General features: G+C 40.3%; 1 protein-coding gene across 1 annotated transcript; it reads left to right on the top strand.

Annotated features, from left to right (window-relative positions):
• Window positions 1-1,889: 1,889 nt before the first annotated feature.
• Window positions 1,890-14,601, top strand: LOC103586917 (rab effector MyRIP-like; the record flags this gene model as incomplete). The annotated part of the gene is made up of 5 exons (XM_008568268.1): window positions 1,890-2,051; window positions 6,065-6,169; window positions 6,284-6,344; window positions 7,689-7,804; window positions 12,422-14,601. Coding segments are annotated over 5 exons (477 nt in total), but the record flags the coding sequence as incomplete, so codon positions are not given.
• Between the last annotated feature and the right edge of the window lie 2,448 nt (window positions 14,602-17,049).

Raw genomic sequence — 17,049 nt, forward strand, 5'->3', positions numbered from 1 at the left:
TCTGGTAAAATCAAGATTCCAAGACCAAAGTTATGTCAAATTATTGACATAACCATTGCCACAATTAAATTATTGATTTCCTTTAAATAGTAATTCCAAATTTTGTTTCATTGTGCAAAACTGTAAATTTATATTTTTAATTATCTTATTAAAATAAATGTACCTTTTTTTTTTTTTAATTTGGATAGGGGAAAGTATAAAAAAGTATAATAAACTCCAAAATGCCCTGGCTTCTTTCTTCTCTCTTTCCCCTTAATTTTCTTCCCCTCTGAAGGGAATTTTTCAACTTCAAAAATGTTGAGATATATATTTTGAATAATTTCTGTACTCCAATACCTTTGAAATAGTCTTCATTTCTCTCATGTGATAAATGATTAAGAACTATTTCTTGATTTGAAAACAAAGAATAACTGGCTATAATTAAATTGTGAAGATCTTTTAGAAACAACATTTCTCTAATGCTCAGCATATGGTAAAGAAAGTAAAGCAAAAGGAAAACTGAAATATGGCAGTAGGCAGCGGGCATTTGATCCATGGCCCCTATATGACTATTGGATCACTTGATGTGACATCCCTGGGCCAGCCACAGCTGGAAGCGCCCATGGCCCAGCTAGTTATGCCTGGTGATGCCGCACAGTCAAATTTGCTTTCCTCAGACCTGCACCTGCCTTTGCTGCACTTTGTAATGCTTTTTAAAAATGCCATTTTAACGTGGATGAGTGAATGTGCCAGGTAATCAACAGAGAAGGAACGTTTCAGGGTCCTTCCCCTCACCAGCACTTAGTATCACTCCATGCAAAAGATGCGCATGTTATATTTTTAACTCAGGTGAAAAGAACTGTTAAAGTCCCAGCCATGTGTTTCATTCATATCAACTTTAAATTGCGGTGATTACTTTATTACAACTTTATATATGTTGATTAAACTAAGAACCACTCTTTAAGTAATTACCTTCTTTAGATACATCTCATTCCTGTGTTGTGGGTTGTTTTATCACATTATTAGGCTAAGGAAGCAGTCTGAATTATTCCAATGATTTTACTTTCTGTTTGTTCACTTTTTTGGGGGGGGGGCAACAGGACTGTACAGGGATCTGAACTCTTGACCTCGGTGTTATAACTCTGAGCTCTAAGCAGCTAAGTTAACCACCAGCCCTGTTTACTCACTTTTATGGGAATCACTTTATAAACTCTTAAGTCAAAATATTTGTTTCCTTTATTTAAGATTACTTCCTTTATCTGATTGGCTCTCAAATTTTCAATAGCTCTCAAAAAACTGTCCTAGTGGACAGATAAATAGATTTGACATGTTTCTTTTAACATTATACTATTTTCTAAGAAATAAAGCTTTTTCCTACTACAAATTTCAGGTCCATTCTAATTCCCTTATCCTGTTTCAAGCAAGCAGAAAGTAATTAATCAGAGATGATTTTCTCAAAATTTGTAATTATTTTAAATTAATTTCACTTCTTTTATGTTTTCTGAATTTTTCTGAATTACTAAATGTCAACCAAAATTTTTACTGGGAAAAACCCCATTATGAGTTTCTTTCATTGTTTCTTCTTGATATTAGTTTGTGTAAGTCACTAGACAAATTCACAATTTACATAGCTGATGCCATGTATTTTGTAAGATTTTATCAATACAGGAAAGCTGGGGTGGAGGGGAAGAGAGGTGTGGTTGACTGTGGGAGGGGTGGCTCGACTGTGGGAGGGGTGGCTCACACCATTGTTTAAGTGTGAAGAATCTTTATAAATGGGTGATTCCATCTTTTTCCCCCAATGTTAAGCCCAGTTCTCTCTCGCTCCCTTGAATTATGGGGGTCCCCTGAAAGGGCCCCACCAGTCCTGGGCCCACAGACCTGAGCTCAAGGCTGTGCTCTCTCTACAGGTGTACCTGACAGCAGGCACTGTGTACGGACTGGAGGGCCAGCTCAATGAGCTGGAAGATGCCGCCCGCTGCATCCATAGTGGCACTGATGAGACCGAACTGGCGGATCTGGAGGACCAGGTAGCCACAGCTGCAGCCCAGGTCCATCATGCTGAGCTCCAGGTGAGGATACTCCTCTCTGCCCAAATGGGGACCCCATCTTCTGCAAGAATTGCTTCAAAGTCATTGGATCTATCAGTTCTTGTCATATCCAGCATGCTTACGTGGATATGCTCCTTCCAGGTGGATTCCACGAAATCCTCCTTTTTTAAAGTACAGCCCTCTTCTCTCTCAAATGATAGCCTTGAAAATAGATTGGACTTCTCTTTAAAACCTTATGTCAGTTTCCTCTTTGACAAATTCCCTGATTAATACATAGGTCTCCTTGCCATATAGGTTCCCATTTCCCCTCAAGACCACCTTTTTCTGACCCTTATCACAATGTTAATTACTTATTTAATGCCAGTTTTTCCCATTATAGACTAAATGATCAATGAGGACAGTACTATACCTGTCTAGCTTAGCACAGCAACACCAGTGCCTAGCATAATACCTGACACAGATATGGCACTTGATAAAAATGAGATGACTAGATGAATGAAATTGGAAGTGTAGCTTTCTTAAGCCAGTATTTTGTATAAAGAGCAGTCAGAATTTAAATATGACTGTTTCAGAACTAATCACTATAGTCTCTATAATTTTGCGAAGATGCCTGTTTGTAATTTTCATGGATATTCCCTTGGCCTCTGACTCTGTGGATCAGAACTGACCATGGACTAAGCCACCGATCCTCAAACTGAGGTCTATGTACCTATTCTCTGGAATACCTGGTTCACTAATATTTCTGTAGATCCTGCACCCTAAAACTGCATCCTTGGGAGAATTGGGTTCAATAGAAACCACCTCTGGATAGAGATTACAATCTCAGGTGATGATTATTTTTAAAGTTAATATTTTTATTTTAACGAGTCAAAAATCACAACAACCACTGACATAATTTACCACTCTTGAGAATGAGAGGGCTCAATTCTTCACTCTGTGGATGGGTTAATGCTGTGAACTAGGAATGGTCTCATCAGACAGATGGCCCTGTAGACCATTTATTATCAGCAAGAATGGCTGAAGAGTAACTCTCCTCAAATAAAAATTATTTTCCTTAAATGTCACCCAAGGTTTAATCAATTTGGTGTCAAGGTTATATAAAGTAGAATCAAATCATCTGTTTTCTGGTACATTGTGCAACGAATATGTCCTGAATGGTTTAGCAGGAAGTAATATTATTTATGGGTGTTTGGGAGGATTTTATTGGATAATTAGTCATTCCTGCTTCCAAATTTTTCTAGGCTTCAATTATTAGGGCCATATTTTATGGCAGAAAATCCTGGAGTCCCAAATGTCCCTTTACCATGTGTTTGAATATGCCTATTAATTTATTATTCATTTTTAAATATTACAATAGTGTTATCAATAATACCCAATTTTCAGTGAACCTTATTGTGTGCCAGGAGCTGTGTTTAATGCTTAAACTTTACCTGTTTAAGTACTTTTATTGTATTTAATTCTTTCAGCAATGCCGTGAAGTAACTACTGTTATTATTCCCCTTTTGTGTCTGGGAAAACTGTCTCCAAAAGGCTAAACCACCTGCCCAAGGTCAAATAGCTAGAAAGCGATAAAGCCAGGATATTAACCCAAGGCTTTCGGACCTCACAGTTGACATTCTTAACCGGTCCGTGCTGTGTGGTTTCCTGTGAAATGTGTTGGTCCTGCCATCAGGGTACATGCACTTAATAGTCCTTAATTTTCATGAGAGGTGGTAACCCTTCCTTCAGCTTTGGGGATCATCTCAACATTTCAGTAGCTGTTGCTGCCAGAGAATGAAGCCTCTGACTCCTGTTGTCTGTTCTCTTCCAAAGTCTAGCCTCACGGAGGATCTCATAGAGGGTTTCCTGCAGGATGGTAGGAGGGTATCTACTGAGGAGGGTAGATGTGCCAAACTGTGTTCCTGGATTAGGCCAGATTCTAGGGATGTTATCAATTTAAGAGTTTACCCTCGGGACAGGATGCCATTGCTCAGGGCTGAAGGAGATTGCAGGACTGCCCATGAGGAGTATGCTGAGGGTGCCATCCACTGCAGTGCACAAGGTTGTCTCTATAAGCATTTCAGGGAAAGTCTCTCTTAACTCTTAGTATCAGGAAAAGCTGTTCTTCTGAGTACTTGGTCTTTATCTTGTAGACATAGAGTCCTACACTGAGCTCTTTGCTTTGGCTCTCAGGAAACTCAGAGTTGAATTGGTCCTCCTTTCTAGCAAGTGTATGCGTCACTGGGCATGCAGTCTTAGGAATGAAGTAGGATATAATTATACAGATAGATAACAAAATGCGGACAAAATCAGCCCTCAGGAGTCTCCATTCCTCTTTCTTTGTCCTTTGTCCTACGGACTAAAACTTTAAAAATTAACCCCTTCTTATTCCAGAACCTGGCAGGCAGCAAATCAGGAGGTCGGTGGCTTGCTTGTCCATTGACTTTGTCTCCCAGGTCCCTCTGAGCAAGGCCCTCCATTAAAACTGCTTCCAGGGAGGAATGTGGGCATCTAGTCCACACCAGTTACAAATGACTAATAAAAGCTTAGCCAGCAACTTTTCTCAGAGGTGGGTGCAATTTATTGGTCTGTAAGCCAAAGGAATTCAGCTCTCAATGTGAAATTTGAAGAGTGAGGACAGGGAGGCTACACCATGGCTCCTTCTGGATGCTGGCAGCGGGGCAGCTGACTCACACTCTTTCACCAGCTGTCGTCACAGACTTGGCCTTCACCTACCTCCTCCCCCTTTTTGGACCAAGGCTGCCCCCTCTCAGGGGTAGGGGAAGCATCTCCTGCATTTGCTGACCCTTCAACCCTTCTCTCTGCACCTCCTATAGCACCTATCCCAGTAGACTGTCCAAAGAAGGCCTCAGTAAGTGACAGCAGAATTAGAATTTGTCTTGATCAGCACAAAAGTGCCTAGGGATAAGGAAGGCAATGGAGAGCTTGGGGGTGGAGCACACGCATATTGGCTGCTGGACCCGCCTTCAGGTAACACGTTAGATGCCTCAGCAACACTCAGGCTGTACCTCAGCAGGATGGCTGTGACCCTGCGCACCCCCACCACCACCCCCGGTTCTACTACCCTTATCCTGCCTCTTCCAGTGTCCCCCATGCCAGGCCTTGGCAAGTCCTCTGAAAATGTAGTGATGTGGCAAGAGCATGGCCACTGGCATTAATTCCAAGCTCTGCCCCAGACCATCTGCGTATATCACTTCTCCCTTTGAGCCAGTTTCTCCATCTATGAGACAAGAGAGTGGTACCTACTTCACAGGATTGTTTTGAGGCATCAGTGAGTTCTCACATTTAAAGCACTTAGCATGGTTCCTGGCACATGGTAATGCCCTGGTCTAAGAGCAGGGACTATGTCTTCATCCCTAGGGACAGCGGAGACCAGGGCTCTAACTAGGCTCTTGCTCCCTATATCTGCCTTCAGACTCTTGGAAGGAAATCTGACTATCTGAACTTCCTATAGATGAGGGTACTGATGCCCAGAGAGGGAAGGGAGTTTCTCAAGGCCACTTGGCCTCTTAATGGAGGAGATGGACTTCAACCGGTGGCTGCTGGGCCTCCCTCCTAAACCTTGGTGCTGTCATTTTGGATTTATGTCATTTATTTACTGTCATTTTGGAGTCATAGAAGAAGGAAGCAGGACATATAAATTATACTTGCCCTTCAAAGCTCAATTCAACTGCTGCCTCCTGTGAGAGCCTTCTCTGATCCCCCTACCCCCATGCTGAGCCAGGTGGCCCTGGGCCAGGGTTCCCACAGTGCCCTGGGCTTCCACGTATCCAAAGGTGCACTCTGACATGGTTGTTGACATGCTCTAGAGCTACCAAACTAGAAATTCAAGTTTATAGAGAAAGGCCTGTGTTTTATCTTCTCACTGCAGCATTAGATAGAGAAGTGCTTGGTAGAAGTTGAATGAATGAATGAATGAATGAATGAGCATATATCAAAGCAGATTTGTTCTTTATAAACTCCTGACACTTTTAACACAGATTCTCCTTTTTCATATTTCCTCCCTGCTGATCCTGTTTTTCTGTTGCATTCAGATTTCTGACATCGAGAGCCGGATTTCAGCCCTGACCATTGCAGGATTAAACATAGCGCCCTGTGGGCGCCTTGCAAGAAAACGGGATCAGAAGCAAAGAAATCAGGTGTGTTTGTCCCTCACTCCCTCTGTTGGAATGTTGTATGACCTGGAAAACTTAGAAGAGATAAAACGTCTTTGGCTTTGCAAAGATATATTGGTCACTGTGTTCTGTTTATAGGTACAAACCATAGACACATCAAGGCAGCAGAGGAGAAAACTCCCTGCCCCACCAGTGAAAGGTATGCTTCGATGAAAACCACAAAGTTCCCAGAAAATTAAGCCTGAATCACTTACTTTGAGTAACTCAGAGATCTGAGTTTGAGGCCCAGATATAATGGAAAGTTCTCACCCAGAATTGCTCTTGTCTGTCTTGACGTGGGTCCCCCTAGAAGAAAACCCAGGGACAAGGATGGGAGTGCAAGGTAGGAGAGGAGAGAAATGTCTCAGGGAAGGATATTAAGCCAGTACAATGTACTTTAATTAGTAGGTTACTTCTTTGGGTAAATGAGGCTAAATCCTCCTGGAGACTTCTGGGAGACAGTGTTGTCTGCACCTCAGAGTTTCCTGCCCACAGATTAGGAAGATGGGGTATTTATTTGTCCTTCAGCTCCCATCCATCACTGGCTAAGGGTTACTTATGACCTGCTCCATGCATGAGCCAAGACAGAGTGGCAGTGCTCACAGTAAGATGCTGTTGGACAGTGATGGAATGGAGACTGTCCAAGAGAAGTGGACAGGACACCAAAAGCATCTGCCACAGTGCCCAACCTAGAAGGGACTCCAGTGATGCTAGTCATGTCACCTTTACCTGACATTTTTAACAACATCCCTGGATTCAGGAGCCACATAAATGATGCCAAACTAGAAATTTAGATGTACAAATTAGAGTAGAAAGTCAGAAGAAGTGGTTTTTGAGCTTTGGTTCTGCCATTTATCACTCAATAAACATTTTTGGTTTTTTTTTTTACTGTCATGATTTTACATACACCAAACATTTATTGAATGCTTATTTTATATTCTACAAAACCCCATACAGTTAAATGTATCACAGGTCTACACTTATTTACTTAAATCCTTGGATGCATATGTGTTTCATAATTTGGGGGCATTAGAAAGATAATATATGTATATTTCTTAATACTCCCTGTGGCATCTGGGCAGCATCTCATAATTAACACATTAGTTTCCTTGCAGCAAAGCATGAGGATGTTTGCACTTGGTGAGATGGACAAGGACTTTAAATGGCCACATGTCAGTTCAAGCCAGGTTTTGCAATCAGATGATTATGGCTCCAAAGTTATAAAAATTTGCAGGTGTTAGAGCCTTTTATATTTCAGGGTTACAAATAAGAATGTATGAACTGTATTGAATTATCTCTGAGCTACCTTTTCCCAGAAAGCCACCAACGACACCTTGACTTATTTGGTTCATCATAAAAATAAACACAAAAAAGATTCCACAGTCAGACAGGAATGAGATGCCAAGCCTAAAACAAAAATCTGGGTAATTTGGCCACCTGGTCTTTCTTCCTTAACAATTGTCCATGTTCTGGGTAACAGTTATTCCCATTTATTTCCTTTTAGCTGAAAAAATGGAGGCATCTTCAGTGACCACCATTAAAACATTTAATCACAACTTCATTCTCCAAGGCTCCTCAACAAACCGAACTAAAGAAAGGAAAAGCACCAAGGATTTGATGGTAAATGTCATCTCTGTCTTAGTGCCCATCACTTTCACTTTTGATGGTACCTTCATCTGGTCCTTTCCTTCTGTCGCTCCATCAGTGCTCCAGGAAGCACGTTTCCTGCTTGGTTTCATGGTCCGTTGGATTTGAGGGTGGGGGGAGGTCTAAGAGAGGTGAATAACATCCTGCCTGGTATTGCCAGCCTCTCTAATGTATGGGTGAATCCTCTCTACTGTATCTGCAGCTCCTTGCAGGAAACTGGTTTGATATAAGAGAAATAAAAATACGTACACAGGAGTGTAAGGCCTGGTTGAGGTGTAAGAGCTTATATTCTGTTTTCGGTCCATATTCACTCTTCCTTAAATTTCTTGTTAGCCATTGATACTGTGTTCCTGAAAAAAGTCAGCAGCTGCTCCTAAACGTGGCAAAGGAACGGACACTAGATAATTTGCACAAACTCTAGAGATCATATAGAGAGAGCTAACAGATCGTTTGCTTAAAAACCAACATATGCATCTGAATTTGAGCAAATGCTTCATGCTGCTTACATAGGAAACGATCCAACTAAACTGTCTCAGTGAAACCAATTATGCTGAGGGTAGACCACGTCTGGGATGTCAAGACTGAAGCAAGGGCAAACTTATTCTGTGGCCTTTTATGCATCACCTGTCCCTCCCCCACTCCATCCACTCGTTGTCACTGTCTCACAAGCACAGAAGCACCAGATAATGGCATAGTAGTGGGTATGTCCTTTTGAATGGCAGATTACTCTCTTAGGCACCATATGACAAGAGGGCTACTCCTTGCCTTTCCTTCGCTGGTTAGCCGGTACTCCTGACCTTTCAATGTTCAGTCACCTTGCTCCTGGCTGTTACTTCAAAGAGCTAAAAAGATGTTTTAACACACTGAAAAGGCAGACCACTAAGGTCAGGGAAGGAATTGGTAATATGTAAGATGGTTAAAAATAATTACCTTTCATAGAGACAGAACATAGATTAGTGGTTGCCAAGGGCTGTGGAGAGGAGGTCTAGGAAGAAACTGCTTAACGGGTAAGGGGTTTTTCTTTGGATTGATGGAAACATATTGCAACTAGATAGAGGTGGTGTTTGCACAACCTTGTGAATGTACTAACTGCCACTGAATTGTTCACTTGAAAATGGTTAGTTTTATGTTATGTGGACTTCACCTCAGTAAATTATTTTTTAAATGAAATAAAAATAAATTACCTTTAAGTAACACAGAGAGGTTATTGAAAGAATGGACAATATTTACAAAACAAATAAAAAACAAAAAAGAAGGGGCAGAAATATTGTTTTCAAACAAAGTAGAATTCAAGACAAGAAGCATTCAGAGAAAATGAGGAAGGATGTTTTAATTTTGCTAAAATAAAGTAGGTTAAATAATGAGGCTTTCTTGATTTGGCAAACAATAGAACGATACACTTTATTGTGCAATGGTTGATGATTTTAAAACTCCCTTATCAGCCTTTGGCAGCCCAAGTACACCAGAAATACATACAAATTAGAGAATTGGATAGTGTAATTATTAAGCTTAATTAATATGTCTAACTTTATAGTTTTCAGATTATTCACTTTCTTTCCAAGTACCAATGGACCATTTATAAAAATTGGTTTTATACCAGTTCACAAAGAAAACCTCAGTAAATTCCAAAAAATAGAAAATGTAAAACTGCCTTCTATGACCACGGTTCCAAACACATTCTTAGAGCAATGCTGTCTCATAGAACTCTCTGTAATGCTGGAAACATGCTATATCTGCAGTGCCCAGTATGGTAGCAACTTGCCACATGGCTACTGAGCAGTTGAAATGTGACTACTGCATTGAAGGATTTCTAAATTTTAGTTAATTATCATACATTTAAGTATAAATAGCCACGTGTGGCTAGTTACTAACAGATTGGACAGGGCAAATCTAGGAAATTAGAACAAAAGTTAAAACAAACAGAAACCCTACTTGGATGTTAAAAAGCATATGTACCCACATACACAGCTGTGCATCCACATACACATGCACACTCTCACACACACACTTTGAAGTAACTATTGAGTTAAAGAGAAAAGCACAGCCATAAAAAAAAATGAAATTCTGCCATTTGCAGCAACATGGATGAGTTTGGAGGAAAAATATGTTAAGTGAAATAATTCAGGCATAGAGAGAGAAACACCACATGTTCTCACTCATATGTGCAAGCTAAATAAGCTGATCTCACAGAAGTAGTGAGTAGAATAGTGATTACTAGAGACTGGTGGGGGGAAGGGGAGAGATGGAGAGGGAGGTCAGTGGTTACAAAATAGTAGAAGAGACAGGAAGAATGGATCTAGTATTCTATAGTAATATGAGACTACACTTAACAACAAAGTACCATGTATCTTTGAGTAGCTAGTGAGATGCTGTTGAATGTTGCTAACACAAAGAATTGACAAATGCTTGAGGTGATGGATATACCGAGCACCCTGATATGATCATTGCACACAGTATGAATGTACCCAAATATATAATATTGTACTCCATGAATATATACAATTATCATGGGTCAATTAAGAAAAATAAATTTAAAAGAGGGAAAAAAAAGAGAAATAGAGAGTAAAACAGTGGTTACCTGAGGCAGAGAAAAAAAAAGGGAGGGGGGAGGTGAGGCTGGGGAAAGGTTGGTAGACAAGTACAAAGTTACAAAGTTACCGTAAGACAGGAAGAATAAGTTCTGGTTCCTTAGGGTGACAATAGGTAATAATATTAAATTGTCTATTTCAAGGTGGCCGGAAAAGAGTACCTTGAATGTTATAACCACAAAGAAATGATAAATGTTTAGGTGATAGATATACCAACTATTCTGATTAGATTATACAATATATGCATGTATTGAAATAACAAACTCTACCCCATAAACATGTACAATGAAAAAAATAAATTTAAAAAAATTAAAGAAATAATTAAAGAGAAAAGCAAATCCACAGAGCACTTAGAAAATGAAAACATTACATATATCAAAATGAATAGGACACATATAAAACTATATTGAGTCGAATTCATAGTATTAAATATATTCTTCCTTATTAAAAAAGAAAAATGTAAAACGAATGAAGTGGACATTGAATTCCAGACATCAAATATAAATGCAGAAACCAATTAATTAAAACCAGAAAACTATATAAATGATCATAAATCTGAGCTATTTGAGGAAAAAAAATAGAAAAATTTTATAAGTCATATGAAAAAAATATGATAAAGATAACAGTAGGATGTAAAATTTTTATATAAATATACTATGTGATATAAAACTATTCTAATAAATTTTAAAATCAGAATATTGGTAAAAACTGACTTAAGAAATAAAAAGAAATTTAAAAATCTATTAAACCTTCAAAGGGCTGGTTGGGTAGCTCAGTTGGTTAGAGTGTGGTGCCTATAACACCAAGGTCCAGGGTTTGATCTGTATACTGTCCAGCTGCAAAAAATAAAAAAATAAAAAAAGATTCTGTGGTCAAATGGTTTTGCTGATAAATTTTTAACAATTAATTCCCATGCTATATAAAATATCCCAGAGCATAAAAAATTAAAAACTAAGAATTCATGTTTTGAAGTTATCATAACCCCAATTATCAAAGCCTTATGTGGCTGGTCAGTATGTACGTGATCTCTATGCTCACTCACACACAGGCACACACAGACACACACAAGTCACACACCAGTCACACACCAATGGTATTTCTGCAGAGAGATGAAGCCTACTAAATAAAATACTAGAAAATTAAACACCATAGTGCATTAAATAATAAATTACAAGGTAGATTTTGAGGGAATGCAAGGATATCTTTAATATTAACTATGATATTGATTAATAAATCACATCAATGGTTCAATAACAAAAGTCATTTCTTTCTAAATTAATTTATAGTTTAATCCAATTCTCATAAAAATCTGAGAGATTTACTTTGACTAAAGTTCATATAATAATAAATCAGAAAGTATTAAAAAAAGCATTTTATAAAATTACTTGATTTTTCTGCCAAATTTTTAAACAAATTAAAAGCCGTAAAGAAACTGATAATTAATGGACTAGAACAGAAAGCTTAGAAATAGATAAGAGTGTGTTATGTGATCAGTTTAAAGGTATTAGAAACCAGTAGGGTAGGTATGGATTATTAAAACAACAACAACAAAACTGTGCTTGGAAAATTGGCCATGGAGGTGGTAGTAGGAAAGAAATCAAGTTAAATAATTACTTTATTCCATCTACCAAAATAAATTTCAGGTGGATTAAGAAGTACATGTAAGGGCCGGCCCGGTGGCGCACTGCTACAGTGTGCCGCTTGGGAGCGTGGCGACGCTCCTGCCAAGGGTTTGGATCCCACATACAGACCGGCCGCTCACTGGCTGAGCGAGGTGCGGACACAACACCGAGGGTTGCGATCCCGTTGCCGGTCCCGGTCCGGTCCGGGCACGACACTGAGGGTTGCGATCTGTTGCCGGTCACGAAAAAAGACAAAAAGGGGAAAAAAAAAAAAAAAAGAAGTACATGTAAAAAATGGCATCACTTTTTAAATGATGTGAAACATTTGACTGGTCAATGAGCAAGTGGCTGATGACAGTGTGCTCAATCTCTCACCTCAGGAGCCCACTCTGGAGTCCGCTGTGATGTATTAACGCCATGGAACTCTACTGCCAGTGACCCACTGCCTCCAGCCGTACACGACAGTGCCTTGACCCAACAGCCATCAAGTACTGTATGGATTTCCACCTGAGGAGAGGGCTGGGGAGGCTACAGTGCACCATTGCACAGGGCTGTCCTGATACCTCACCCAGAAGCAGTCTCAGACTTCATTGCAATCTTGCCCACTCTCTGCTCAGGCTCCCAGGGGAATCCAAGACAGAAAATCAAGACGCTGGCTTCCAACAGCAGAGCTCCATGTTCAAAAGATGCATCTTTTCCCTGTTCACTTTGCTACTGTGTGTTGTCTTTAAAAAAATTTTTTTTTGATCCCTTTGATGAAACTAGAATTCCATGTCAACAATTTGTCTAAAGGAGAATTGTTGGAGGGGGGTGGAGGAAAGGGAGGTGAGGATTATCATTTAATTCATCATCAATGCTTATTAATCTCTCACAAGCATCTTTGTCTTATAAATGCTAATGTCTTACAAAAAGCAAGCCCCTGTAGTGAGCACTAGGGACAGTCTAATTTCAGGATTGTTCAACCATCAAGGATGCAGGTCTCTCTTTAGCCACCTTCCTCTTGCTGAGCTCCTAGCCCACTATACTAACAATCATTCCTACTGCTTTGCAACCACAGGCCACAGAATGGAAAGCCCTGACACCCATGCCATGCCTGAGTCTACCCCAAACAGTGTCTCATTATAGGGCTCTTCTGTGGACTTACTGAGCCTTTCTCCACTTCAAAGGGGAGAAGGGCTTGAGAAAGACCACCACTGGCTCAACTTTAGGGCACTGTCCAGAACCAGAATCACATGATGTGGTTGAGCAATGACTGTGTCTAGATGATGTTTAGGTAAATGGATTCTTGCAGAATATAAAACCACATGAGAAACTTTTTGTCCTGCCAAATTTATTTCCCAATAAATATTCAGCAAAGTAGAAAAATGACGTTAAAGATAAACATGATGAGGAGATAGCCTTAGAAAATTTACAGATATGAAAAAGCAAGGACAAACTGAATGAATTTAATGGACACAAGAGTTGACACTGACTCCATGTTTGTGGTCTGTTTGGACCCGTCTCAAATGCATGACCATTTAGAGTGTGTTTAGAAAAGCAAACGGAACTGGAATCTCACTCAATTAATTGGGCATTAGCAACCCGTTTTTTATGTTTGCTTCTGATATATTTTGAATCTGAGGAAGAAGGCTAAAGAGGAGAGGCAAGGAAATAATGTGATTAATGTTTAAGTGCCTGCTCTGAAGGAGGCAATGCTCTTCTCACTGTAATACTTACAGCAACCCTGTTCAGTAGGAATCCCCATTTTTCAGACTTGATAACTGAGGGCCAGAGAGATTATGCCAAAGCCACACCTTTAAGCTAATTATAATTGGAATGCTTTACAAAAGCCTCACTCTGTGTTGTTTTCAAACTCTGTGTTCTTTAGCTACTATCTGCATTTCCAGACCTGATTTGCTGCTGTTATAGTGTTATGATCCACTCCTGGTGGGGGTCTACATATCTTCCAATAATACTCCTTGCTGATGCTGTGTGTGTGTGTTATCCAACAGAAATGACTCCTTTCAAATAAGTAAATCTTTGGCTTTTTGTTCTGTTGGTGTGATTCAAAGCAAAACAAAGACAAATTTCAAAAACACAACAAAAAAAGATCTGACTTCCAAATAGAACGTTTTCTTTAAGAGGCATGAAAAGCAACTATTGTTGTGTTACAGTGTTAAAATACTGTTTTCTTTGACAAAAACGTGTATTGTGTAAGCCTTGCAAAAAAAAAAAAAAAAAAAGAAGATGAAGCCTGCTCTATGGCATTTGAATTTTTATAAAGGTTTCCTTGTGCCAAATAAGTGCAAAGATTTAATTTACTATTAAAAACCATAAGCATATGTTATAGTTCCAGAAGAATTATTTTGTCATCAAGTGATTTTGATCTTTAGTGTCAATATTTATATTTAGATTAATTTTTATAAATGAAAATATTTTAATGGTTTAAGAAAATGAGGACAATAGGACAATACCTTTGATGACTTCTGAAAGTTACGCCTGCCTTCATGTTATATGCACATTGCCGAGAATCACTGTCAAGAGAAATGATAAAGAAGTAAAAGTCATTTATGAAAATGAAGTTTGCATGTGTGTGATTTTTTCATTAGGAGAGACTAGGAGTGAATAAGGGGGTAGGGAAAGGTCACATGGCTAGTAATTGGAAGTGTCAAGATTCAGAGTTATTGTTCCGCACCCCGCCTTCCTTCCAGTTACACCACTCACTCCTTCACTGCAGGTTCTCCTGATGAGAGAATCTCCCACTGACCACCTCCACTCTAGTGGTCATGCAAGTAAGACCAGCAGTTTTCAAAGGGGGTTGTGATGGGATTTTGCCCCCTAGGGAACATTTGACAATTCTAGAGACCCAGGAGTGTGCTGCTATTGGCAGCTAGTAGGCAGAGATCAGGAATGCTCCTACAATGCACAGGACACCCTCCCACGATAAAGGATATCCAACCTGAAATAGTGCTCAGGCTGATAACCCGAGTTAAACCCTGGAGGTAAACCGAGACATCAGTGGAGAAGCCCCTGCCAACCTCTGCCAGATTGTGTAGCCGAGCTGGAAGCAGGATAGTGCCTCTCCCAGTCTTCTGTTGCACCTTCTGAGGCTGGCATACCCAGAACACTCAAGCCAGACACTGGCCCCTACCATCCCCAAATAGGAATAGGAATCCTCCACTAACCCAAATGAGTGTCTGAAAATACTGAAGTCAAGAGCCTTCTCTGCCTGTGGCCTGATGCATTGGTACTCTAACAAGAGTGTGTGTCAGAATCACCTGGAGGGCTTGTTAAAACACAGATTGCTGGGCTCTGCCTTAGTGTTTATTATTTGAATCTCTGACAAGCTCTCAGGTGATTCTGATGCTGCTGATCCAGGGACCACATTTTGAGAACATCCAACCTAGGAGCAAAGGAAAGGGAACCAGCTTTCTTTAAGAGCCTTCATCTGCACCTGGGATAATCCAGACCTAATAAAAACAGTGAAAGTAGTGAACTGCTCTCTCCTGTGTATAAGGTCCACTCATCCCGTTCCTCACATCACGCAGGGAAACTGGTGCTTGGAGAAGCTGAAGGCCGGGAAGCTGGGATTTAAATGAAGCTCTGTCGGACTCTAGAGCCCAGCCCTTCTTCCCAGCACAAGAGAAGGGGCTATCTCTACCTGCACTGCTAAGCAAAGAGGAATCTGAAAGAGAACATGTCCTTCACAGAGCAACAACCCCCACCTCAACACTAGTGACTGTGCTCTCCATATAATTCAGGTAATGTTTCACCCTGATGACTTCCAGAAAAATCAGAGTGTTTAGGCACATAGGGAAGCACAATTAGCAATGTCATGTGGCACAAGGCAAAATTACTTTTTAAAGTGTGGGAGTGGGAACAGTGACAGGATGAGGTTGTGAACATACACTTTTGAAAACACATGCCACTGACCTTGCTGCCAGCCTGCAGCATGGGGCAGCGGCACAGAGCATGTGGATGCCACCAACTCACATGCAGCCTCTCAGCAGAAGAGCAGGGAACACAGATACCCATCAAGCACAAGCCCCAGTGACTGCTGGGCCACCTAGATTTGAAGTCCACATGGTAATAAGGCAAGAGAGGAAGGGTGATCTCAATCACTAAATGCCTGCCGTGTGCCAGGCACTGCTCAGTCCTTACGCCACACATCAGATAATCTTTACATCTCTGAGGGAGGTCCCATCAACCCCATTCTACACCCTAGAAAATTGAGGCCCCAAATGAATCTGCTAAATAGCGTAGTATTTTCCAGGACCAAAGTTTCCCTGAACAGATAGTAAGTCTGTATCATGCCTGGTTGAAATGAGACTTTTCTAAACATAATTTAATATAAAGAAAATGTCTAATGTTATTAAGACACAACAAATACAGTAATAGTAGTTGCCCCAGAAAGGTGGTGACAAGGACTCCATCCTTGACTCAACTAGTCAGGCTCCTCTGAGACCTCTTCTTGACTAGGCCTCATCCTTGGTCTGACAAGCCTAATTTTAGCAAATCAGTTTAGGGAGAATCGTCCCACCCCTGGCATCAAATCAAATTCCTCTTCCCCCATCCTTGGTATGTAATCAATTTCCTCATAGTAATTACCACCCACTGATCCCCTTACCCTGTCCAATGGCTGTAAATCTTCAGCTACCCTTGCTGTATCCAGAGTTGAGCTCAGTTATGTACTAAAGTCTCTCCCCCCTACTGCAGTAGCCTGACAACAAAATCTGTCTTGCTATTTTTAACAAGTGTACAATGCAATTTCTCTTTGATAGCAGCTGGGAATGAAAGGGAAATTTGTCACTATGTACCCTTTAGTACCATTCAAATTTTGACTTGTAGGAACATATTGCCTATTCAAAATTGTGGAATATACATAAAGCATATGTACTTCACAGGGCCTGGTTTTCCAAAGCCTTGCAGTTTCAAATATTGACCTTGCAAGGACAGGAAATTTTCCCCAGGCTAGTGAGTCTCTGTTGCAAGATAAGAATTGTGGCACAGCAAGGTTGCTGGCTCAAAG

Source organism: Galeopterus variegatus, unplaced genomic scaffold, assembly GCF_000696425.1.
Source record: "Galeopterus variegatus unplaced genomic scaffold, G_variegatus-3.0.2 Scaffold391, whole genome shotgun sequence".
In the NCBI taxonomy this organism is placed as follows: Eukaryota; Metazoa; Chordata; class Mammalia; order Dermoptera; family Cynocephalidae; genus Galeopterus; species Galeopterus variegatus.